This window comes from Microtus oregoni, unplaced genomic scaffold (genome assembly GCF_018167655.1).
Source record: "Microtus oregoni isolate MIOR12 unplaced genomic scaffold, Mior012 000000F_ref0000247, whole genome shotgun sequence".
Classification (NCBI taxonomy): domain Eukaryota; kingdom Metazoa; phylum Chordata; class Mammalia; order Rodentia; family Cricetidae; genus Microtus; species Microtus oregoni.
In genome coordinates, this window is record NW_024543059.1 from 44,594,927 (window position 1) to 44,619,096 (window position 24,170).

At 54.6% G+C, this 24,170-nt stretch overlaps 2 protein-coding genes across 4 annotated transcripts in view; one reads left to right on the forward strand and one right to left on the reverse strand.

Annotated features, from left to right (window-relative positions):
* The window catches only part of Ap2a1 (adaptor related protein complex 2 subunit alpha 1), a 31,589-nt gene extending 11,712 nt beyond the window's left edge, over positions 1-19,877 (forward strand). Inside the window, exons 2-24 of one of the 2 annotated variants that reach the window (XM_041641562.1) lie at positions 1,859-1,927; positions 2,013-2,155; positions 2,338-2,531; positions 8,809-8,938; positions 9,384-9,485; positions 12,036-12,144; positions 12,847-12,997; positions 13,295-13,463; positions 13,561-13,698; positions 13,964-14,146; positions 14,884-14,981; positions 15,136-15,367; positions 15,444-15,611; positions 15,694-15,854; positions 16,086-16,151; positions 16,417-16,473; positions 16,558-16,640; positions 16,768-16,857; positions 18,546-18,669; positions 18,756-18,872; positions 18,966-19,035; positions 19,161-19,295; positions 19,448-19,877. In XM_041641562.1, coding sequence (XP_041497496.1) covers positions 1,859-1,927; positions 2,013-2,155; positions 2,338-2,531; positions 8,809-8,938; positions 9,384-9,485; positions 12,036-12,144; positions 12,847-12,997; positions 13,295-13,463; positions 13,561-13,698; positions 13,964-14,146; positions 14,884-14,981; positions 15,136-15,367; positions 15,444-15,611; positions 15,694-15,854; positions 16,086-16,151; positions 16,417-16,473; positions 16,558-16,640; positions 16,768-16,857; positions 18,546-18,669; positions 18,756-18,872; positions 18,966-19,035; positions 19,161-19,295; positions 19,448-19,525 — 2,867 coding nt within the window. In that variant the 3' untranslated portion in view covers positions 19,526-19,877. The remainder of the gene's footprint in view (positions 1-1,858; positions 1,928-2,012; positions 2,156-2,337; positions 2,532-8,808; positions 8,939-9,383; positions 9,486-12,035; positions 12,145-12,846; positions 12,998-13,294; positions 13,464-13,560; positions 13,699-13,963; positions 14,147-14,883; positions 14,982-15,135; positions 15,368-15,443; positions 15,612-15,693; positions 15,855-16,085; positions 16,152-16,416; positions 16,474-16,557; positions 16,641-16,767; positions 16,858-18,545; positions 18,670-18,755; positions 18,873-18,965; positions 19,036-19,160; positions 19,296-19,447) is intronic. The other variant, XM_041641652.1, reaches the window with a different exon arrangement.
* Positions 19,855-23,802, reverse strand: Fuz (fuzzy planar cell polarity protein). 2 transcript variants are annotated; one of them, XM_041641782.1, is made up of 11 exons: positions 23,471-23,799; positions 23,148-23,269; positions 22,971-23,055; positions 22,728-22,796; positions 22,467-22,571; positions 21,564-21,761; positions 21,378-21,473; positions 21,127-21,233; positions 20,995-21,059; positions 20,847-20,921; positions 19,855-20,129 (listed from the first exon to the last, which is right to left on the reverse strand). In XM_041641782.1, exons 1-11 carry the CDS (start codon positions 23,579-23,581, stop codon positions 19,915-19,917), a joined length of 1,248 nt encoding a protein of 415 aa, XP_041497716.1. In that variant the 5' UTR covers positions 23,582-23,799; the 3' UTR covers positions 19,855-19,914. The 2 variants fall into 2 exon arrangements, with proteins under 2 accessions (XP_041497716.1, XP_041497806.1); XM_041641872.1 differs by lacking the exon at positions 20,995-21,059 and having other exon boundaries at positions 19,915-20,129; positions 20,847-20,919; positions 23,471-23,802.
* Between the last annotated feature and the right edge of the window lie 368 nt (positions 23,803-24,170).

The following is a 24,170-nucleotide window of genomic DNA, read 5'->3' on the forward strand; positions in this document are numbered from 1 at the left end:
GCTACTTAGGATAGGAAGTGGGAGCTGACCTGAGCCTGTGCGGGTGATGTTTGCTGTGTGAGGTAGAATACAAAGGTCTCGGGTTTTCTTTTTTCTTTTTCTTTATTTTATTTATTTATTTTTTTTTTTTGAGACAGGGTTTCTCTTTGTATCCTAGCTGTCCTGGAACTTGCTCTGTAGACAAGGCTGGCCTCCAACTCACAGAGATCCACCTGCCTCTGCCTCCTGAGTGCTGGGATTAAAGGTGTGTGCCAACCACTGCCCAGCCAAGGATTTTTTTCTTTAAAGATTGAATTTCTGTGAATAAGTGTTTTGTCTACATGTATTTCTGTGTACCATGTTTGTGCCTGGTATCTGAGGAGGTCAGAAGAGGCCCTCAGATCACCTGGGACTGGAATTAGATTTGTGAGCTACCATGTGGGTGCTGGGAATGGAACCTGGGTCTTCTGCAAGAGCAGTCAGTGCTCTTAAACCCAGGCCTGGGATTTTCAGTCCTAGAACAGCAAAACTGGGAGTGTGCCATAGGCTTGTTGTTCCAACACTCGGAAGGCTAAGGCAGGAAGATCCTAAGTACAAAGCCAGCTAGGTCTATATAATGAGGCTCTCGGGATGTAATGATAGGACTGGAGAGATGGCCCAGTGGTTCAGAGCAATTGTTGCTTTTCAAGAATACCTGGGTTTGAGTCCCAACATAACTCCAGTTCTAGGGGATTCGATGCCCTCTTCTGGCCTCCATTTGCCCAAACATGCTGGTGGTATAGACATACAGGCAAAATACTCTTACACATGAAAGATATAATTCTAAAAATGAACTTCTTATACAGAAGGGAGTGGAAATTGTCTCTCGAAGGAAGTTGCAGGCACTGAGACCACAGTAATAGAACACTGAAGGTGGCTGGAGGCAGAGGCAGTGTATATAGTGTATATAGCCCAAAGTATGGGGAGGGTGGGAGGGAGGCAGAGTATATAGAGTATATAGTGTATATAGCCCAGAGTATGGGGAGGGTGGGAGGGAGGCAGAGTATATAGAGTATATAGTGTATATAGTGTATATAGCCCAGAGTATGGGGAGGGTGGGAGGGAGGCAGAGTATATAGAGTATATAGTGTATATAGCCCAGAGTATGGGGAGGGTGGGAGGGAGGCAGAGTATATAGTGTATATAGTGTATATAGCCCAGAGTATGGGGAGGGTGGGAGGGAGGCAGAGTATATAGAGTATATAGTGTATATAGTGTATATAGCCCAGAGTATGGGGAGGGTGGGAGGGAGGCAGAGAAGGCACCAGAAAAACCTGAGCGATTGCAGATGATGTTTGGGTGAGATGATGTTTGAGTGCAGGGACATGCTCTGAAGGTCCCCACTTTAGAATGGGGCTCTGTTTAGAGGAGTTGAGAGAGTAGTGACATCTGGAGCTGTGACCCTAGGGCCAGAAGACAGACAGCACACACAACCGGGTGCATGGAACATCAGACAGCCCTGGCCAGAGGGAATCTCTGTCATAGCAGAGGTGTAGGGACAGCATGAACCTAGGGGTTAGAGAGCTGGGACACAAGGAAGAGAGTGGTGTTGGGAGATCTGCCATCAGGTGCTGCTGCTGAGGGAGGGGACAGGAGCTGGTGTAGCTTTTCAGTCATTCGTTGGTCACAGCTCTATCGCGGGGCGCCCAGGCACAGGACAGGACAGGAGAGATGGGCGTTTGGGCTCCAGTGCGGGATATAAACCCTGTAGTTCACGGGCCACCAGGAGGGCAGAAAGCGTAGAACCTCGCACTGGGTGCTGATGAGCAAGCTCCCAGTGAGGTGTGGGTGATGGCAGCTGGTCGACTGCAGCCTCATGTGCCTCGTCCTCTCTCCACAGGCAAGAGCAAAGAGGCTGAAATCAAGAGGATCAACAAGGAACTGGCCAACATCCGCTCCAAGTTCAAAGGCAGGCTGTGACCCAAAGCCCTGGGGGAGGGAACCAGTGTTCCGGAGTCTTCCTCACAGGGCTCCTTTTCCCTCCTCTGCCTCAGGAGACAAGGCCTTAGATGGCTACAGCAAGAAGAAGTATGTGTGCAAGCTGCTCTTCATCTTCCTGCTTGGCCATGACATTGACTTTGGACACATGGAGGCTGTGAACCTGCTAAGCTCCAACAAGTACACAGAAAAGCAGATAGTGAGTGCTGGGGGGACCAGGGTGGGTGGGTGCTGGGGCGGAGGGAGGGGACCAGGCTGGGTGCTGGGGTCTGGATCCCTGGGTTTGAGGGAAGGAAGCCTGGGGCCTATACTGCTACATGTTAGAGTTAGTCTAGTGCCTTTTAGCCACAGGCTCTCAGCTGTCCCCTCTCTACCCCCTAGGGGTACCTGTTCATCTCAGTCCTGGTGAACTCGAACTCAGAGCTGATCCGGCTCATTAACAACGCCATCAAGAATGACCTGGCCAGCCGCAACCCCACCTTCATGTGCCTGGCCTTGCACTGTATCGCCAATGTGGGCAGCCGTGAGATGGGCGAGGCCTTTGCCGCTGACATTCCCCGAATCCTGGTGGCTGGGTGAGGCACTGGGGACCACAGCAAAAGGGCAGAAACAGAACCGAGAGCCAGCTTTGCTTGTGACACCTGCCTAAATTCTCCCACCTGGGCTGTCGACCACAGTGGCTCTGTCTGTCTCACATCACCAGGCTGCCTGGGTGTAAGGACCCATCCCCACCTGGTGGATGTGTGTCTGAGACACAGCATTAGTGTCTCCCATGAAGTGGTGGTTTACTCCCTCACCTCATTCACGAGACAGCATCTGCCCTGTGCCTGCAGCACTGATGGGTGACAGTAGTGCCACCACCAGAGGTGGACAGTCTCAGTGTTCCAGCCAGACTAGCTGCGCCAGCTGTGGCCATGAGCCCTGACTGCTGCAGAGAGCTTCTTGGCCTCCTTTCCTGAGCAGTCCACATCCGTGTGTGACCTGACTCCGACTTCCAAGGCAGCAATGCAAGTAGACCTGTGTTCCCAAGTGCCAGAGCCCCTGAAGAAGATGCACGGTGGGCAGGGCTGGAGCTCTGCTGGGAGAATGCTTGCCTAGCCCACACCAGACCCTGGGACCCTTGGAAGTTGGGTATGGAGGCAAGAGGAGCAGAAGTTCAAAGTCATCTTCTGACACTTAGGGAGTTCAAAGCCAGCCTGGGCTATATGAGATTCTGTTTCAAAACTAATTCTCATTCTGTCTCTCTCTCTCTCTCTCTCTCTCTCTCTCTCTCTCTCTCGGTTATTGGTTTTTGATTTTTTGAGATCATTTCTCTATGTGACAGCCCTGACTGTCCTGGAACTCTCTTCGTAGACCAGGCTGGCCTCGAACTCAGAGCTCCACCTGCCTCTGTCTCCCGAGTGCTGGGATTAAAGGTGTGCGCCACTACTTGCCCTGCAGCCAGTGCTCTAGCCCAAGACAATATTTTACTTGTTTGTTTTTTCCTAGTAAAAGAAAAAATACACGGGGTAGTGAGCATACCAGAGGGTGGGTGAAAAGTAGCTTTACCTGGATCTTTCTTTTCTTTTTTTTCTTTGTTTTTTAAGTAATTTATTTATGTTTATTTTATCACTATTGATTGGTGTATTGCCTATATGTGTCGGGGGAGAATGTGTGTGTCAGGGGGTGTCAAATCTCCTGGAACTGGAGTTACAGACAGCTGTGAGCTGCCTTGTGGGTGCTGGGAATTGAACCCAGGTCCTCTGAAGAGCAGTCAGTGTTATTATTTTAAATCATGTGTAGGTGTGTCTGTGGCTGGGTGTGTGCACGTGAGTGTAGTGTTCCTGGAGGCCAGAGGCATGGGGTTCTCTGGAGGTGGAGTCTCAGGAGGGTGCGATCCACTGATGGAGGACCTGGGAACGGAGGAGCAGCAAGTGCTTCCATTACAAGGTGGGCTCCCTAGGAGCCATGCACTGCAACGGTCAGGAGCCAGTGATCATGGAGGATGTGGGTGCCTTCCACAAAAGGGCGGTGCTCACCAGGGAGTCTCTGGATGGGATGTAGTGAGCATGAGAGAGACTTTGGGGAGTCTGCCTCTGCTTCCCATGGAAGTGGGGGTGATTGGTATATGTCAGGCAGGTGAACAGCGGGAGCAATGTTATCTTTGAGAAAGTCACTGTGGCTGCTGTATCTAGAGGTGAGAGCTCTGTTTCTGGCAATATAGACAAGTGCCCCTGATGTTCTTGACAAGTGTGGCTGATCTAGGTGGAGTGGACCCTGCAGGAGGCAGAAGAACTGGAGAAGCCTAAGGCCAGTCTAAGACTCTGTTTAAAAGGGGGGGGGGGGGGCTGGATGGTGGTGGTGCACACCTTTAATCCCAGAAGGAGAGGCAGGCAGATCTCTGATTTCTAGGCCAGCCTGATCTACAGAGCGAGTTCCAGGACAGGCTCTATCTAAAGCTACAGATGCTGAGTGTGTGCACGTGAGTGCAGTGTTCCTGGAGGAACGCATTTCCAGTACAGCCATATAAAAGTGCAGAGAAACTTATTTCAAAAAACACAAACAAAAACCCAAAACAAGAAAAAGACTTTAGTTTGGATGAGGGAGCAAGAGCATATTGGTTAATGGCGTCTTGAACTGGTCAGTTAATGAGGCCTGCACAGGTCCACACAGGCCAGCCAGGAGCAGCCGACCCTGACAAGCCTGGGCTCAGGCAGGGATCTGGGGGAGCTATGCAGCCTCTGGGAGCAGAGAAAAGCTTGTCTTAGTAGAAGCTGTGGGAAGCCACACATCAAAGTGTGGGTGACCTAGAAATAAACACCCCTGGGAACTGTGTGCAGAATTACCTGTCTTCATCCTTGGCATACAGCAGTCAAGGCTGGCTGCCAGCCTGGTTTTTTGTTTGTTTGTTTGTTTGAAACAGGACTTCATGTAGCCCAGCTTGGTCTTGAACTGATCCTCCAGCTCCCACCTCCTTAAAGCTGAGATTGCAGGTATGACCGCTGCACCTGTGAAATGATGCAAGCAAGGCAAGACTGAGCACTATCTCAGGGTCACTCCAAGACTTAGTACTGCCGTTCTGTGTGTGAGTGTTCTGCCTGTATGTGTGTATCCTGTGTGTGTGCAGTGCCCAAGGAGAGAAGTAGCCTGAAGGCAGGTCCTGAGGGTCCCAGTGTGGTCTGTCCAGGCAGGGCCAGTATTTGGTCTGGCATACAATTGGAAAAGGATGAAAGTCCTGTCCGGGTGCAGACCTGCTGTCCAGCATTGGAAAACTGAGGCAGGATGATTAAGAATTCAAGGCCATAGCTGGGCAGTGGTGGTGCACACCTTTAATTCTAGCACTCAGGAGGCAGAGCCAGGCAATCTCTGAGTTTGAGGCTAGCCTGGTCTACAAAGCAACCCTGTCTTGGCAGAAGGGTGTTGGGGGCGATTCAAAGCCAGCTTGAGCAGCGTAGCCAGATCCTGTCTGACTCCTAATTGATTAGTTAATAATTTAACCACACTGGTCCGTGGTGGCGCACACCTTTAATCCTAGCACCAAGGAGGCAGAGGCAGGTGAGTTGGAGGCCAGCCTTGTCTACAGAGTGTGTTCCAGGATAGCCAGGACTATACAAAGAAATCCTGTCTTTAAAAACCAAAAAAGGCCAGCCTGGTCTACAAACTCATTTCCAGTACAGCCAAGACTGTTACATAGAGAAACCCTGTCTCGAAAAATAAAAATAAATAAAAAATAAACATAAAAAATTTTAACCTCAAAAAAAGTTTGAGACAGGGAACCCAGGATGACCACTTCTTTGCTTTTGGTTTGATTTGCTTTTTTTTTTGAAATGGTCCAGTGTAGTCCAGGCTGGCCTTGAGCTCACTGTGTAGCTGAGTATGACCTTAGACTAGTCTTCCCGCTCTTAGCCTCTAGAACACCGGGGTGATGGTGCGCTGCTTTAGAACACCGGGGTGATGGTGCCCTGCTCTAGAACACCGGGGTGATGTGCACTGCTCTAGAACACTGGGGTGATGGTGCGCTGCTCTAGAACACTGGGGTGATAGAACACCGGGGTGATGTGCGCTGCTCTAGAACACTGGGGTGATGGCGCACTACTCTAGAACACCGGAGTGATGTGCGCTGCTCTAGAACACCGGGGTGATGGTGCGCTGCTCTAGAACACTGGGGTGATGCGCGCCGCTCTAGAACACCGGGGTGATGGTGCGCTGCTCTAGAACACTGGGGTGATGTGCGCTGCTCTAGAACACTGGGGTGATGCGCGCTGCTCTAGAACACCGGGGTGATGTGCGCTGCTCTAGAACACCGGGGTGATGTGCGCTGCTCTAGAACACCGGGGTGATGTGCACTGCTCTAGAGCACTGGGGTGATGGTGCACTACGCTGCCCAGCATAATTCAGTGCCTGTTATTGGTTTACTTTTGTGCAGATCTCAGAATGTGGTCCTAGCTGGTGTTGAATTTGGGGGATCCTGCCGCTTCTCCTGAGGTTCCCCTATAATCGTGTACCACCATGCCTAGCTCAAATCCGCTGCTTGTACATGGAGCAGTGGTTTTTAATGTAATCTTGTGTGCAATCATCACCACTACCTAAATCCAGAGCAGTGTAGTCACTGCCAGAGAGAGCAATGTCTGAGCAGGTCTCCACACTGTACCCCATGCCCGTTTGGAGATCACTAATCTATCCCATAGGTCTGTATGAAGAGGTCTGGTGGCTTTTTCTCGGCAAAGTGTTTTCGAATTTGTCCATCTGTAGTGGGTGTCACACTTCTGCATGGAGCTGGGGAAACGGGTCAGTTGAGAAAGGGCTTGTGGTGCGAGCATGAACCTCACGTCCGGAATCCACAAGCCCACGTAAATAGCTGAGCATCACTTCTATAGCTCCAACCGTGGCGTGCTGTGCCAGGACAGAAGGGCGCGCCCAGCCTTATCAGCGAGCCTCAGGCTCAGTGAGAGACCTAGCAGAGAAATAAGGTTGAGAGCTGGAGCAGGTTAGCCAGCGTTGACCTCTGGTCCTCACATGCATGCACCCTGGTGTGTACATGCACACGCACGCACGCATACACACACTATACTACGCGCGCGTGCGCCGGACTAGGCATGTTTTATTGGTTGTCACAAACTCTACCTTTTGGCAGATGTGCTATTCTCATCTGAGTGCTGTCTGAAGTGCTTTTGTGTTGGTTCCTAGGAGTCAAACTGCTGGGTTGATTGTTGTTTTGAGACAGAATTTTGTTTGTTTCTTTGTTTGTTTTGGGGGACACAGTCTCATAGAGCCGTCATAGGCTGACCTGTTTAGCCCAAATTGTCCTTAAACTTCTTCTTCTCCTTTTTTTTTTTTTTTGTTTTTTGTTTTTTGAGACAAGGTTTCTCTATAGCTTTGGAGCCTGTCCTGGAACTAGCTCTTGTAGACCAGGCTGGCCTTGAACTCACAGAGATCCACCTGCCTCTGCCTCCCGAGTGCTGGGATTCACCACCACCCGGCTATCCTTAAACTTCTAATCTTCCTGTTCAGTCTCACAAATGTTAGGATTACTTGGGTGAGCTACCAAACACATCTCCAGATTTGTTTTGTTCTGGATCTTACATGTGTCTCTGTGTACTTGAGTAGAAGTCTCAAGCAGGAGGAAGGTGGCTGGGAGCGAACTGGGGTTCTGAGCAGTGTTTGCTAACCACTGAGCCACCGCCTTTCTTGCCTCCACCCTGTCTTGCAGGCATTGTGGCATGTGCTGTTTTTCCCAGCTCACAGGCCACAGGGCAGACAGGTTTATGTGAATCTGAGGCTACTCTAATATACCTACAGAGTTCTAGGCTAGCCAGAGCTACATGATGAGAGACTGTCTCAAAAGAAGAAGCGAGGGGCTGGAGAGATGGCTCAGAGGTTAAGAGCATTGCCTGCTCTTCCAAAGGTCCTGAGTTCAATTCCCAGCAACCACATGGTGGCTCACAACCATCTGTAATGGGGTCTGGTGCCCTCTTCTGGCCTGCAGGCATACACACAGAGAGAATATTGTATACATAATAAATAAATAAATATTTAAAAAAAAAAAAAAGAAGAAGCGAGGAGGTACTGTTCAATTACCAGCCTGACCTTGAACTCACTATGTAGTTTATAGACTGGTCTTGAATTTATTGTCATCTTGCCTCAGCCTCCTTAGGGCTAGGATGGCAAGTGTGTGTCACCAGCCACAGCTTATCACTCCTTTAAATATATTTATTTATTCATTTTTTTTTTAAATCTTGGTTGTTGTACATTTAGAACTTTTTTTTTTTTTTTTTTTTTTTTGGTGTTTCGAGACAGGGTTTCCCTGTAGCTTTGGTGCCTGCCTCTGCCTCCCGAGTGCTGGGATTAAAGGAGTGCGCCACCACCGCCCAGCTATTTATTCATTTTTTATGTGTATGTGTGCTTGTGTGAATTTATGTGCACCAGATATGTGCAGGACACCACGGAAGCCATTCCCTGTCCTCTGACTCCCCCTCTCCCTCCCTGCTCCCCTGAAGTCGGCTGGGTCTGGGCTTAAATCTGTACGCATCTTTTCTACCTGGCTGCATCTGTGTGTGGTGCAGTTTGCACCGAGCCTGTGCCTTGGTCTGTCTTCTGTCTGGGCAGGAACTGGGCAGGGCAAGGGAATCCTTCAGTCACGTGTGGTGTGGATACATGGAAGCAGGCTGGGGATGAACTCCATGGCAGAGTGTTCACCTAGCGCCCACCACACTGTTCCCATCCGCAGGGTCGTAGAAACGAGGTGGTGGTGCCCCTCATCAGTCAGGATGTAGAGAAGGGTCCTGAGCTGACCCAGCCAGGCCATGGAGTCACACACCTTTACCCCAGTATTTGGGAGGTAGAGGTAGGCAAATCTCTGTGCTGTCCCCACAGAGACAGCATGGACAGTGTGAAGCAAAGTGCAGCCCTGTGCCTGCTTCGACTCTACAAGGCATCCCCTGACCTGGTGCCCATGGGCGAGTGGACAGCACGCGTAGTGCACTTGCTCAACGACCAGCACATGGTGAGGTGCCCGGCTGCCCCGAGTGCCTGAAGCCCCTGCCCTGCTCTCTTCACTGGTGCTGGGAGTCCCATGACATTCCAACCCAGGTCCTGTGTCCCCAGCGCCTGTCACCTGCCCAGTTTTCTAGAAACCTTCCTACCTACCCGACATCTCCTTCGCTGCCAGGGACTGTCCCCATCTCTGAGCCCTAGCAAGGCCCATTACTTGCCTCTATGAAAGACCTGACTCTTGCACCACCTGAGATTCCCAATACCCTGACTGTGCTCCTTACTCCTGACTTACCCTGATGCCAGGGCCTTCACAGTGACTCCCAGTGAATCTGTTCTGTGAGATCTCTTTACCCTTCACCTGAAACACAGTCACCCTTGTACACTTCTTGCCTCTACCTGAGTGTCCTTGTGTTTGCCCATCCCCATCCTGGCCCTCATGCCTGTGCTCTCTGCAGGGAGTGGTCACAGCCGCTGTCAGCCTTATCACCTGTCTCTGTAAGAAGAATCCAGACGACTTTAAGACCTGTATCTCCCTGGCTGTGTCTCGCCTGAGCCGGGTGAGTGTGCTCTGTGCTCTCACACTGCTGTGGGAGGGCCACCTTTGTCCCTCCTCCCTTCCCCAGAAGGCAATCAGCATTGGCTTCATCCAGACTGCAGCTGCAGTTAAATGCCTTCACTTCTCAGCTTTTCCTCCATGCTGTGGGGGCTGACACCACTGCTGTGTGCAGCTTGGCTGCTGTGGCTGAGGTGTTGAGAGCAGGAGCTGGAGCCACCAACCATCCCAAAGCCGTCTGCTCTTTTCTCTTTGTCTTCCTGTTCTTTCTTTTCTTCTTGCCACCTCACTGTCCTCAAAGCACCCTGGGCCTTTCTGTGTCTGAATCAGACCTGAAGGGGCCCGTCCTGCTGGGAAGGGAGAACATGACAGGGATGGTGTCTCAGTGACCGGCTGCCAGGAAGGCTGTGCGTCATGGAGGAAGCTCAGCATCGTTTCTGAGAGGGGTCCTAGCCCAATCTGGGAGCCGGGAGAGCTTCTCAGGTGGCAACCAGAAAAATCAAAATATTGTCTGGGAGGTTAGAAGTATCTCAGACCCTTGGGCAAAGGAACACCTGTGCCACCATTCATTTTGTCCCCAGCCCCTCATTTCCCACACATGTGAATGTGCCAGGTGCCAGGCCCAAGAGGGACCAGAGATGAGGAGACATGGTCATGCTGCTGCACAGAGTGCTGTGGGGAAGACTTCCTAGAGGAGGTCTTTGTTTGATTGTTTTGTCCCATTGCCCCAGACAGGGTTTCTCTCTGTAGCTCTGGCTATCCTAAAACTCACTTTGTAGACCAGGTTGGCCTCAAACTCACAGAGATCTGTGTGCCTCTGCCACCCAGGGGTGGGTGCTGGGATTAAAGGTGTGCGCCACCACTGCCCAGCTGCTTGGAGAAGGATTTTCAAGGTGGAATAGGAGGTCACCCTGAGGAGGGACAGTCATACAATCTTTTGATCTTTCACTGTGTCCCTTTCTGACCTGTGTTGGACCAGGGGCCTAGGAAGGATCAGACCCAGCTCCAGACTCTTCAGTAGTTTCCCACGGTGCTCATGATGCAGGAACCAGGGTAGGAAGGGCTGATGGAGGAGGTAGAGCCCAGGAATAAGTCAGGAGAGGCTCTGACCTGCCCTTGGGACTGTTATACACTGCCGCCACCATCCACTGTCACCACCATCCACTGTCACCACCATCCACTGTCACCACCATCCACTGTCACCACCATCCACCTCACCACCATCCACCTCACCACCATCCACTGTCGCCACCATCCACTGTCGCCACCATCCACTGTCACCACCATCCACCTCACCACCATCCACCTCACCACCATCCACTGTCACCACCATCCACCTCACCACCATCCACTGTCACCACCATCCACTGTCACCACCATCCACTGCCGCCACCATCCACTGTCACCACCATCCACCTCACCACCATCCACCTCACCACCATCCACTGTCACCACCATCCACTGTCGCCACCATCCACTGTCACCACCATCCACCTCACCACCATCCACTGTCACCACCATCCACCTCACCACCATCCACTGTCGCCACCATCCACTGTCGCCACCATCCACTGTCACCACCATCCACCTCACCACCATCCACCTCACCACCATCCACTGTCACCACCATCCACCTCACCACCATCCACTGTCACCACCATCCACCTCACCACCATCCACCTCACCACCATCCACTGTCGCCACCATCCACTGCCGCCACCATCCACTGTCGCCACCATCCACTGTCGCCACCATCCACTGTCACCACCATCCACCTCACCACCATCCACCTCACCACCATCCACTGTCGCCACCATCCACCTCACCACCATCCACTGCCGCCACCATCCACTGTCACCACCATCCACTGTCACCACCATCCACCTCACCACCATCCACTGTCACCACCATCCACCTCACCACCATCCACTGTCGCCACCATCCACCTCACCACCATCCACTGTCACCACCATCCACCTCACCACCATCCACTGTCACCACCATCCACTGTCGCCACCATCCACCTCACCACCATCCACTGTCACCACCATCCACCTCACCACCATCCACCTCACCACCATCCACTGTCACCACAATCACTGTCACCACCATCCACCTCACCACCATCCACTGTCACCACCATCCACCTCACCACCATCCACTGTCACCACCATCCACTGTCACCACCATCCACTGTCACCACCATCCACTGTCACCACCATCCACGTCACCACCATCCACTGTCACCACCATCCACTGTCACCACCATCCACTGTCACCACCATCCACTGTCACCAGCATTACTTGGAACATTCAGAGTCAGATATTGGAGCACAATGCAAGCATGCTGGGGGTCTTGCATGAGACCAGCCTGGGCTATTTAGTGGAACTCTAGTTCAAAAACAAAGGTTCACCAACCTCAGGCTTAGTTCTGACCTCACCTTCAGGCCACACTCCATCCAAGCCTTGGTCTCCCCTTTCTGTAATACCTGGCTCTCATGGTGCCCTGTGTGAGCATGTCCCTCCTTGTCCCACCCACTATCCCCTTCTGCAGATCGTCTCCTCCGCCTCCACCGACCTCCAGGACTACACCTATTACTTCGTTCCTGCGCCCTGGCTCTCTGTGAAGCTGCTGCGGCTACTACAGTGCTACCCACCGCCAGGTGAGGCCTGTGGGCTACCAGCGAGGCTGTGGGCAGTGACGGCCTGGTGCCCTGTCCTGCACATTACCTGGGTGGCACAACTGGGCCCATTTCCTTCTCGTAGCCCTCTCTCATGCTAGGTACCATGCGTGCTTTACAGAGGAGAGGATCACGGCCAGAGCTGGCCTGGAGTGCCCCACTAGAATCCCTGGCAACTGTTTCATGCAGCTGTAGTCTGGCTAGTGTCCCTCTACCACAGCATTGGGGCACTTTGGGATGCTGATCAGTTTTGTTTCTGTTAAACTCACATAATCTTTGAGCTGGGTGGTGGTAGCGCAAGCCTTTAATCCCAACACTCTGAGTTCAAGGCCAGCCTGGTCTACAAAGTGAGGTCCTGAACAGTCAGAACTACACAGAGAAACACTGTCCCCCGCCCCAAAAAAAGAAAAGCCAAACAAAGAAAAACCTCAAACCCTCATAACCCCTGGTGCGTGTGAAATTTAGGAGCATCAGTGCAGCTGAAGAGGAAACAGGCTCATTCCCAGCAGGGTCAGTGTGGGTGGGTGGAGCCTAGACCTGGAAATAGAAGGCAAAGGCCCAGCCTGGGACTGCACAGTTTAAAGGTAGCTGGACCCCTCCCACAGAGGTGAGGGCTGGAGCAGGCCGCAGACTTGGGGACCACTGGGCAGAGAGCAGCTCAGCCACTTACCCCCCCTTCCCCAGAGGACGCGGCTGTGAAAGGGCGGCTAGTGGAATGTCTCGAGACTGTGCTCAACAAAGCCCAGGAGCCCCCTAAGTCCAAGAAGGTGCAGCACTCCAACGCCAAGAACGCCATCCTCTTTGAGACCATCAGCCTCATTATCCACTACGACAGGTGCCGTGGGCGGGGAAGAGACTGGGGCCTGGGATCCTTGCTCAGAAGGGGACAGAGGTTTGAAATGCTCCTGAGGTGTGTGCAGAGTTGCTGCTTATCTTGTGGGTTCACTCCTGCAGTTGAAACCCAGGGTAGTTTCTGCTGTGTTCCCCACTGGAGTGCAGATGAGCCCAGATGTCTAGGAGGGTCAGAACAGGATGTTGGAGTGAGCAGAAGGGAGGTCCTGGATCCTCAGGGAGCTCTGAGATGGAGCAGTTCATGTCCCATCTCCATCTGTACTTCACTTGTGCTTGGCAGTGAGCCCAACCTCCTGGTTCGCGCCTGTAACCAGCTGGGTCAGTTCCTGCAGCACCGGGAGACGAACCTGCGATACCTGGCCCTGGAGAGCATGTGCACGCTGGCCAGCTCTGAGTTCTCCCATGAGGCTGTCAAGACCCACATTGATACCGTCATTAATGCCCTCAAGGTGCGGCCCCCTGCCCCACTCAGAGTGGCCAGGTGCTTGGTGGCCCTACAATGGGCCCAGTGCAGTTTAGACCCCAGCTTGGTCCTGCTCTTCTCAGACGGAGCGGGATGTCAGCGTGAGGCAGAGGGCGGCCGACCTCCTATATGCCATGTGTGACCGGAGCAATGCCAAGCAAATTGTGTCAGAGATGCTGCGGTACCTGGAGACTGCTGACTATGCCATTCGAGAAGAGATTGTGAGTCTGGGGACCAGGGTTGGGCACCTGGATGTGAGGGAGCAGCCAGGACCTGGACCACAGAATCTAAAGGAGGAGGGCCGGAGTCTGACCCCTTAGAAGGAAGGAGGACCTCTGGGGCTTAGAGAAGAAGACTAAAGTTAGGAATCATCTGAGGGATGAGACTGGGGAGGGGCTTTGGTCAACAGTGGTCAGAGCTCCAGGAATGGCAGTAGTCACCCTCCTGTGGGCATCGGCGTCCAGTCACACCTTCCCTCTGCCACAGGTGCTGAAGGTGGCCATCCTGGCCGAGAAATATGCAGTGGACTACAGCTGGTATGTGGACACCATCCTCAACCTCATCCGCATCGCGGGCGACTATGTGAGCGAGGAGGTGTGGTACCGAGTGCTGCAGATCGTCACCAACCGTGACGATGTCCAGGGTTATGCTGCCAAGACAGTGTTTGAGGTTAGCATTCTTCACTTTGACCATGATGGAACTCAACTGCCAGTCAAAAGCACCTAGGCATTAATATTCCCCACCAGAAGGGACCTGCAACCCTGGACCTTCCTGGTGTGCAGAGGACACATCATAAGAGAGCAGGCCCTCACTGTGCAGTGCTCCACAGGGTCAGAGGGTTCAGTCACGACAGGAAGGCATGTGTGGCCGCAGCGTGTGGCTAGGGCTGGGTGGGGGCCTGCTGTGCAGTCAGGAGAGTCTGACTTAAGCTGACGCGGCTGTGTGTGGCTGTAACTCCAGCACTATGGGACAGAGACAGGCAGGTTCTTGGGGTTTGCCGGCCAGCTAGTCTAGCACAAATAAGAACTGTAGGTTCAGTGAGAGGATTGTGTCTTAGGGTGGAGAGTGACTGATGCCTGACACGGGCTTGAACTCCTGTGTACACATGAGCACACACAGAACCTGGGGTGGAGGCTGATCATGGCTGTGCAAGAAGTAATCAAGGATACCATACTTCCTGTTACCCTCTCTTCTCCAGGTAGTTCCACCTCCCACAGTTTCTAGGACCTCCTCAAACAGCATCAGCAACTGGGGTTCACGCACTAAACCATAGTGTGTAGGGGAGGTCTGAGTCACACTGTGACACTGAGTTCAGGCTTGTCCCTTAACTGCCCACAGGCCTCCCCATTTACGACCCCTTGGACTCTATCCTTGTCCTCATGCTCCTCTCCCTTGTTCCTTCACAGGCCCTCCAGGCCCCAGCGTGCCATGAGAACATGGTGAAGGTTGGTGGCTACATCCTTGGGGAGTTTGGGAACTTGATTGCTGGGGACCCACGCTCCAGGTGAGGGAGCCTTATTCTGGGGGACCTCTTAGGAATGATGAGGTTCCTAGGAACCCTCTGAGCACGTTTCAGTTGTCCACCTGGGTGAGGTCACAGTCTTGCCCTAGGGAGATGGGTGACGGGGCATATCTCTGCTGACTTCACCTCTCCACAGCCCGCCTGTGCAGTTCTCACTGCTGCACTCCAAGTTCCACCTGTGCAGCGTGGCCACTCGTGCCCTGCTGTTGTCCACCTATATCAAGTTCATCAATCTTTTCCCCGAGACCAAGGCCACCATCCAGGGCGTGCTGCGTGCCGGCTCCCAGCTGCGCAATGCCGACGTGGAGCTCCAGCAGCGGGCAGTGGAGTACCTCACCCTCAGCTCCGTCGCCAGCACCGATGTTCTGGTCAGAGCCCATGCCCCACGCCCTGGGACCACCCTCTTGGGCCGTAAGTGCCCCTAACCTCCCATCCTGCCCACAGGCTACTGTGCTGGAAGAAATGCCCCCATTTCCCGAGCGTGAGTCATCCATCCTGGCCAAGCTGAAGCGCAAGAAGGGCCCTGGGGCAGCCAGTGCCCTGGATGACAGTCGTAGGGACACCAGCAACAACGACATCAATGGGGGTGTGGAAGCCACCCCCAGTACCGTGGTGAGCCCAGCTGTGGTCCACATGGCTAGGTTGGTCCCCGTCCCTTGTCGTGTCACCTAACCCTCTCTTGCCTTAATTTCAGTCCACGCCCTCCCCCTCCGCGGACCTCTTGGGGCTGCGGGCAGCCCCTCCCCCTGCTGCACCTTCAGTTCCTATAGGTGGGAACCTGCTGGTGGATGTCTTCTCTGATGGCCCCACTGCACAGCCCAGCCTGGGGCCTACCCCTGAGGAGGCCTTCCTCAGGTACCTCCTGTCCTTGTCCTTCCGTCTCCCTGCTGTCCCCAGCCTCTGCCTGCCACTCTGGACTTTGCTGTCCTAGCTGCCCTGTGCTGTCCTTTCCCCGTAGCTGAGTCTCAGCCCACTCTTCCTTCTGAACCCTCTTGCCTCTCTTTCCCTGGCCCTCTTGCTGCCTCTCTGGGATTGGCTGCCTGCCACACCTGTCTTCTCTGTCTGCTCTGGGATTGGATGGCCCAGCGAGCTGGAGCCCCCTGCCCCTGAGAGCCCCATGGCTTTGTTGGCTGACCCAGCTCCAGCTGCTGAGTAAGGGGTGGCCTCTGGCTATGGGGTTGATGGAGGTCCCCAGGGCGGGCTTCAGGGGTTTCTGATGACTGGCAGAGGTTAGAAAACAGTGGAAGTTGGGGTCCTTGGGAGATCCCTCTGCCAGGGTCCCACTCCCATTCTTGAGGGTCTCTGGGGAAAGCTCGGCCTGTGGGTTCTGGGGAATCTGCCTTCCAAGAGAGTGTTGCCTAGCCCGATTACCTCAAGCCCCCAAGCCCCTGTGCGTGCCACTTCTTCCTCTCCCCAGCCCAGGTCCTGAGGACATAGGCCCTCCCATCCCAGAAGCCGATGAACTGCTCAACAAGTGAGTTCTGGAGAAGTGGGAAGGGGAGTGGGGACAGCTGGGCGGTCAGGAGCCCTGCCATCCTGACTCCCACCACCCTGCCAGGTTCGTGTGTAAGAATAGTGGGGTCTTATTTGAGAACCAGCTGCTGCAGATTGGAGTCAAGTCCGAGTTCCGACAGAACCTGGGTGTGTCCTGGTAGCCCGGAGGGGAGGGCACTGGAGGGGTGGGTTTTTGGCAGCACCCCCTGGCTGGGCTGGTGGCAGGGTATGGAAACAGGGGAGCTTGGATGGAGCCTTCACCCACCCGCTGCAGGCCGGATGTACCTGTTCTATGGTAATAAGACTTCGGTGCAGTTCCAGAACTTCTCGCCCACTGTGGTGCACCCCGGAGACCTGCAAACTCATATCCTCTGCTCTTGGCCCAGAGAGTACCCACCCCACCCCTGTAGTCCTCTGGGAAGCGACACTCGGCTCCATGCCTGTTCAGCCCGTCACTCAGAGTTAGGCACATGTCACTTTTTTTTTTTTTTTTTTTTTTTGGTTTTTCAAGACAGGGTTTCTCTGTGGTTTTGGAGCTTGTCCTGGAACTAGCTCTTGTAGACCAGGCTGGTCTCAAACTCAGAGATCCGCCTGCCTCTGCCTCCCGAGTGCTGGGATTAAAGGCATGCGCCACTACCGCCCAGCGGCACATGTCACTTCTAAGACTGCATAGTAGGTAGGCTTCTCTGCCCAGGGACAAATGACAGTAACCCACTGTAGAGAACATATGACTTCCAACACTCCAGCTACCCTGTAACCCACTGTAGAGAACATATGACTTCCAACACCCCAGTTACCCTGTAACCCACTGTAGAGAACGTATGACTTCCAACACCCCAGTTACCCTGTAACCCACTGTAGAGAACGTATGACTTCCAACACCCCAGTTACCCTGTAACCCACTGTAGAGAACGTATGACTTCCAACACCCCAGTTACCCTGTAACCCACTGTAGAGAACGTATGACTTCCAACACCCCAGCTACCCTGTAACCCACTGTAGAGAACGTATGACTTCCAACACCCCAGCTACCCTGCCAGCACCTTACCTTTGCTGATGTCTGTGTGTGGCATGTGCCATGGGGCTAGAGGCTCCTGCAGTCAGGTTAACCAAGAATGCCGCACTCTGCCGGCCCGCAGCACCTCAGCTGCGTGACCTGCCTCCTAACCTTCCTCCAGGAAAAGTAGCTCTCCTTCCTTCTGCTAGGAGGACCGATGGTTGTTTTTTTTTTTTTTTTTTTTTTTTTTTTTTTGGTTTTTTCAAGACAGGGTTTCTCTGTGGTTTTGGAGCCTGTCCTGGAACTAGCTCTTGTAGACCAGGCTGGTCTCGAACTCACAGAGATCCGCCTGCCTCTGCCTCCCGAGTGCTGGGATTAAAGGCGTGCGCCACCACCGCCAGGCTCTGATGGTTGTTTTTGAAGCTGTTTGTGTAGCCTAGGGTGGCCTCCGCTTACTCTACAGATTGAACTGGCCCTGCCTGTGCCTGTCAAGTGCTGGGATTATAGGTGTGTGCACCAGCAAACCTGGCTTCCTGCGCCGTTTTGAAAGAGCAGTTGGGATGTTCTGGAAGGTGTATGGCAGATCCAGCCCCCCTCTTTTTCTATATTGTCCTCAGTCCACATGTGTGAGACCAGAACAGCTAGTTCATCACCCTCTGCTTTGTTGGCCAGCCTTTCCAGAACCCAGGGCAGACAGTTTTATGTCTGAAGTAGGGCAGGGCGGTCAGGGTGTAGGTACCAGCCAACCTTGTACATGTTGTTGACGTGAAGTCAGGCCTGAGCACAGAGGTGACACTGATTACTTCCATCTGGGTGTGACCACTGCTACTAAGACACATGTTCTAACGGTGGGTGGTCTCAGCTCCTCAGGACATCTTACATGTACCTGGTTTGCACGTGAGGCTAAGAAAATACTATCTTGCCCACCATGATCCGTGTGGTTTGTCACCCACTGGAGATCCCTGGGTGTCCCAGATGTCACAGGAGGAAGTCTGTGCGTCTGCGGTTGACCCTCTGAGCCACCCCTGTCCCTGCCTCCTTAACTCCGTGGCCACAGCTGGTGGTGCAGACGAAGCGTGTGGCCGCGCAAGTGGACGGTGGCGCCCAGGTGCAGCAGGTGCTCAACATCGAGTGTCTGCGAGATTTCCTGACACCTCCGCTGCTGTCGGTGCGCTTCCGGTGAGTGGGAGGGAGCAAAGGGGGGTGGGGGGCAGTGAGGCGGGTCTTCAGGGATGGGGCCTGGTGAGCTGCTCTCATCTGTTCAGGTACGGTGGCACCGCCCAGTCCCTCACTCTGAAGCTACCAGTGACCATCAACAAATTCTTCCAGCCCACAGAGATGGCTGCCCAAGACTTTTTCCAGCGCTGGAAGCAGCTGAGCCTGTGAGGGGCGGGGTTGAAAGGTGGAGAGGGGCTGAGGGGCGGGGTGGGGCCGGGCAGAGTCTCCTGGGCCTGACGGTGCTTTCAACCTTCCAGCCCCCTGCAGGAAGCACAGAAAATATTCAAAGCCAACCACCCTATGGATGCTGAAGTTACTAAGGCCAAGGTGAGAGAGAGGCAGGGCATTTACTGGGTGCTGGCCACTGGATAGACCAGTTTTCCCCCATGAGGGTTTGACCTGGGGTAGCCTAGAGGCTTCTCCGCTCTGCTTCAATACCCATCCCTTTTTAGCTTCTGGGGTTTGGCTCTGCTCTACTGGACAATGTGGACCCTAACCCTGAGAACTTCGTGGGTGCTGGAATCATCCAGACGAAAGCCCTGCAGGTGGGGTGTCTGCTTCGGCTGGAGCCCAATGCCCAGGCCCAAGTGAGTGATGAAGGAGGACCTCACTGTGCCCCCACATTCCTTGTACCCAACCCTCCTTCCTGTGCCTCTCACTTGTCTTCCTTCTTCACCGACCTGACTTCTCTGACCCTCTTCTTGGGCTCCCTCATCTCATGGCTGCCATCTCCACACAGATGTACCGCCTGACCCTGCGCACCAGCAAAGAGCCTGTCTCCCGTCACTTGTGTGAGCTGCTGGCCCAGCAGTTCTGAGCCCTGGACTTGCTTTGGGATGTGGCCAGTGCCAGGCAGCCCTGGGATGGAGGCAGCTGTGGTGGAGGGGGCAGCGAGGAGACCTCCAGTGGTGACAGCGAAGACCCCAGGGGTGGAGGCTTGCCTGAGCTTCCTCTGGCCTTTTGTATTTTTAGTTTTGTTCATCTGCTGCTGTTTACATTCTGGGGGGGTCAAGGGAAGCACCCTCCCTCCCTTGTCCCCCGGAGCACAGAGGGGAGAGGAGCCAGAGAAGTGGGTACCCCCTCCCCTCCCCCCCATTGTCGCCCACCCTCCCTCCCTCTCCCCATCTGGGGCGTGTATTATTGTGAGCGAATAAACAGAGAGACGCTAATATTACCCCATCTATTGACTGCCCACCCCCTGCGTGATCAAAGGAACGGGGTAAGGGCTTGTAGAGTGTGGGTAGCAAGGTTTCGCAGCCCATGGGTGGGGCTCTGAGGAGACAGCATCAACAGTAGCAGCCGCAGCCCTAGCTGCAGAGCCACCAGCTGCCACCCCATGCCTGGCCCTAGCACAAGGTAGCAAGCTCTGGGCCTCTGGGCTGGGTGGGCTGCATCCTCTTCTTTCTCTGCAGGCCCTGGTTCTGGGAAAGGAAGGGGAGGGCTGGGTGAGCAGCACAGCTACAGGCTTGGAAGCCACAGTTCAGAGCGCCCAGCGCCCCTCAGCTAGCACATTCCTTCCCACCTAGCCTGGCTGCTTTCCTCCGGTTTGCGTGTGAGCCCAGACAGTTCTAACATTAGTTGACATCAGGGACACCGCTGTCACCCTCCTGAGGATCGCAGCCCACTCTCCCCAGCGTAGGCCTCCTAGTGTGCACACTTGAGAAATCTTTATCTGCTGGGCACCATCAGCCCCTGCTTCTGTCCCTTGGGGCTTTAGGGACCTGGGACAACTTCCCAGTGTGGAATCTGCAGGATCCTTACTCCCTTCAGCTTGAGCAGAGTTCTGCCCAGCACCGCGGAGGGTGACAGGAATGGCTGATTGAGTGCTGCCATTTGGCCTTGCTTGCACTGGGATCAACAGAACTGGTGATGGCCCTGCTGTAGGATGAAGCCCTGCGTCCTCGTTTCTGAGGCACTACAGCACAGGCCAGCAGCCGCAGACTCATGGCTGTCCTGTCCTGGCCCACCCGGGGCTGAAATGGCATATGTGGGACAAATGCCCAGTCAGAACCAGGCCTTCCTGTTAAAGCTGACTGGAGAAGGGTCCAGAATTCAGTACTAAGACCGACCAGGGCAGTTCGGGCGTATACTGGGTTCTCTGCTTCAGGGCGAGTCCACCATGTGGGATCCATGCCTACCTGGTGGGAAGTGTGTGGTAGCCACCAGAGTGTAGAAGTTTCGAAGGAGGCGCCGGCGCTGCTCAGGGAAAGGCTCTAGAGAAAAATGAGCGGCGTGACTAGGTGGCCCCTGGCTCACGGCCCTCTCACCCGCTGCTTCCCTGTGCACCTTTATCTGGTGAAGGCGCCACAGTGAAGAGGCAGCGTCTCAGTTCCAAGTGGAGCAACAGCAGGCTGGGGAAAGGCACTATCAGGCCAATGGCCCGCCCACTCCACCCTGCACCCCACCACCGAGCCTTACCCAAGGATGTCACTGTGCAGCGGGAACCCTTCGGGTAGCGCCCTAGGGCCCAGTGGCAGGCAGGCCCGGAGGGGCTCCAACAGCGGCTGCCACCAGCGTTCCAACAGCTGCAGGAGGCGTGAGCTGTGTGAGGTGGGGCTAGGGGTGGGGAGGACTCCATACCTAGTGGAGCCTGGATGGCGAGGGATTGCAGCAGGTGGCATGGCGCTCAGGAAGGCTCGTGCTGGGGGCAGCAGCTCAACTGTCCTCACCTGTGGATCCAGCTGGCCGAGGGGCGGGCGCGGCCCACACAGCAGACACAGCTCCAGACCCCTCAGCAGCGTTAAGGTCAACAGCCTATGCGGGACCTGCAGCAGGGTGCAGGGTGGGGCTAAACACGGCCCGGCCCCGCCCGCTGGAGGCACCGCCTCAGCCCCGCCCCCGCCCCCCTCACTCACCTTGGGGCTCCCATGGGGCAGGTACACCGGGTAGTCGCGAGCGGCCTGAGGTGGCAGGGACGCCACCAGCCAAGGGAGCAGCACGGCTTCCGGCATGCCCAGGCGCCACCAGCTCTCGGTCGCTGCCACCACTCGGCCTGATACCAGCAGACTGACAAAGGCCGTGCCAGTGGCCTCCGCGAACCCTAAGAGGGTTTCCTGGTGAGGGGAGTAGACTAGGAGTCATAAAGCAAGGAGGTACCTCTCGACCTGGGCCTGGAGTGGAAGAGCAGCCACCGGACCAGTGGACTCCAGTATGTCAAGCCAGCAAGCTCCTGAGTCACACAACCTCTGTCCTCAGTAACAGAAAAGTAACTTAAGGCCTTGGGCATGTTGCTCAGCACAGCCAAGCCACACTGTTGCCCAGGCTGCCCTCCAACTGTGCATCTTCTTTCTCAGCCTCCAGAGGAGCTGGGCTGACAGGCTCCTCTGTCATCATTTCAACAACAGCTACCGTTTGATCCCCATTACCTGCAGAAACAAGGCCCAGTTCATGACCTGTGGAAGCTGAGAGAGGTCAGGCCACCTGGCAGGAGGAAGACTGGAATCTGCCCAGGTGAACAACCTTTGAGGTTGGGACCTAGGAAGTTGGAGGCTGCTTGAAACCCTTGAGGAAGTTAAAACTGACTTATGGAGGTCACCACGATTTGGCGACCACTAGTGAACCTTGGGACACTAGGCAGAGGAGAAGGGAGCTTGTCTAGAGGGAGTAGAAGCTGCAGCAGAGAAGGGGGGTGGTCAGGATGGAGTCTGGTGAAGAAAGTTCTCTTAGGAGCTCCAGATAAAGCTAGACCCCAGAGTGGTAAGAGGGAGCTGGGTGTTGTCCAGAACCACGGAGCCATTCGTTTGTAGCCGCCCCAGTACCTGCATGAGGGAGCCCTCGGGAGGAATGGCACAGTCCACACACTGGGTCAGGTCCCCAATGAGCTCCCCGTTCCCCAGGAAGCTGTCGATGAGGCAGTAGCTGGCCTGGCAGGGGGAAAGGGGTAAATCTAGAACCCAGCGGGGCCAGCCCCAGGGTGGAACACCAAGCTCCCCAAGATGTCCTAGGGCCTACTGGGGATTAGTCCCAGACAAACAGGCATGATTTAGGGATCTGACTGCACTCATGTCCCACAGCCTCACCCTCAGTTCTTTCTTCAGTCTCTCGACGTTCCGGATGTTGGTCAGCTCCTCAAGTCCCACAATGAGAACCTAGAAGAGTCCCGTGGGAGAGCAGGACCTTAGTACAGGAAAATGGATTCTCGTCAGAGAGAGGAGGATCAGGCCTGGGATCCCGTGTGTGAAGTAGGGGCTGCTGGTTCCTGGCACCTGGACACCCAGGTTTATACGGAGGGAAAGGGGCTGAGAGCAGCTCTCGCGTCTCACCATGGCCCCAAACACCATGTGGAGCGTTCTTTCTAGCCTCAGCTCGGAGGTGCCCTCCTCAGATGACAGAAGGATGAGGGTGATGCTGTGGGGTGAACGGAGAAGCGAGAATGAGCCCAGGACCGCGGAGTCGGCCAGCTCTGTCTGCACTGCGGACAGGATCACGGAACAAGGGACCTGTCATGGAAGCTCTTCCACACCACAGTTGTGCCTTCCGTTCTTGCAGAGTTCAGCTGCACGTCCAGATTCTGCCCGAACATGTGGACTCCATTGAGGGAGCCGATGATAGAGAAAGGAAGCTGAGAAGGAGTGGGAAACACGGTAGTACCGCCGAATCCCTCCCGCCTGACACCCGGTGTCCCGCTCTGCAGCCTCCCCCACACGACCCCAAAGTCCTCCAGTGGGAAATCAGGCTGAAGGCCCCCGGCATCTACTCCCTGCGAGGTGTGCAGTCCCAGCTTCCCAAACCCCTAGTTAGGTGCAGGAGTTCAACGCCCCACCTGTTGACGGGAGGGGGCGCCGCCACCGCTGCTCCTGCAGAACAGGGGGACCCCGCTGGAGGCCGCGAGGCACAGCAGGTGAACCGTGCTTCCCGGCCCCTCCTCCCCCATCTGGAAGCCACCCCCGGGGGTCTTCGGTGTGGGTCCGGGAGCCTGCGCTGCTGGAGCCGCCAGAGGGCGAAGTGAGGTGACCAAACTCCCGCCTTTCTCAACTCAGGCTCAACAACCGGGTTAGAGTGTATTCCGCGCTAGTCGGAAGTCATCCTGACCCTAACAAAGATGGCGACAAGCAGTGCTTGCCAAGCGCTCAAATTGCTCCTGGACAGTATCACATCCTTTGTATAACGAGAAAGAAGACGATAGCTTGAAGATGGTGCCAACCTTCATGTGTGCTGTAATAATTTACATGCTATTTTTTTTTCAAACAACAAGCAGGTTGAAGATGACGACAGTGCTAAGACATTGCCTGGCAACCACAGTCTGAGTGGCTTTTTCATTCCGTAATGCATACCTTGCCCCAATCAAAGATGGCGGTATGCTCAGGCATTGCCTAGCAACTACCATTCAGAATAATGTGCATCTCCCTCTCCCTTTTTTCAGAGTGGTTTGATCCGGGCAGTGTTGCCTAGTAACCACGAAACGAACTGGCTGTTTTTGCTATTAAAAAAAAAAAGAAGAAGAAGCAAAGAAAAGAAAGCCT

Coding starts and splice junctions, on each gene's coding strand:
- Fuz (XM_041641782.1), bottom strand. CDS start 23,581: ATGGGGGAGGAGGGGCCGGGAAGCACGGTTCACCTGCTGTGCCTCGCG. Junction 23,270..23,470: donor GCGCCCCCTCCCGTCAACAG/GTGGGGCGTTGA, acceptor ACTCCTTCTCAG/CTTCCTTTCTCTATCATCGG. Junction 20,130..20,846: donor TACCACACACTTCCCACCAG/GTAGGCATGGAT, acceptor TTCCTTTCCCAG/AACCAGGGCCTGCAGAGAAA.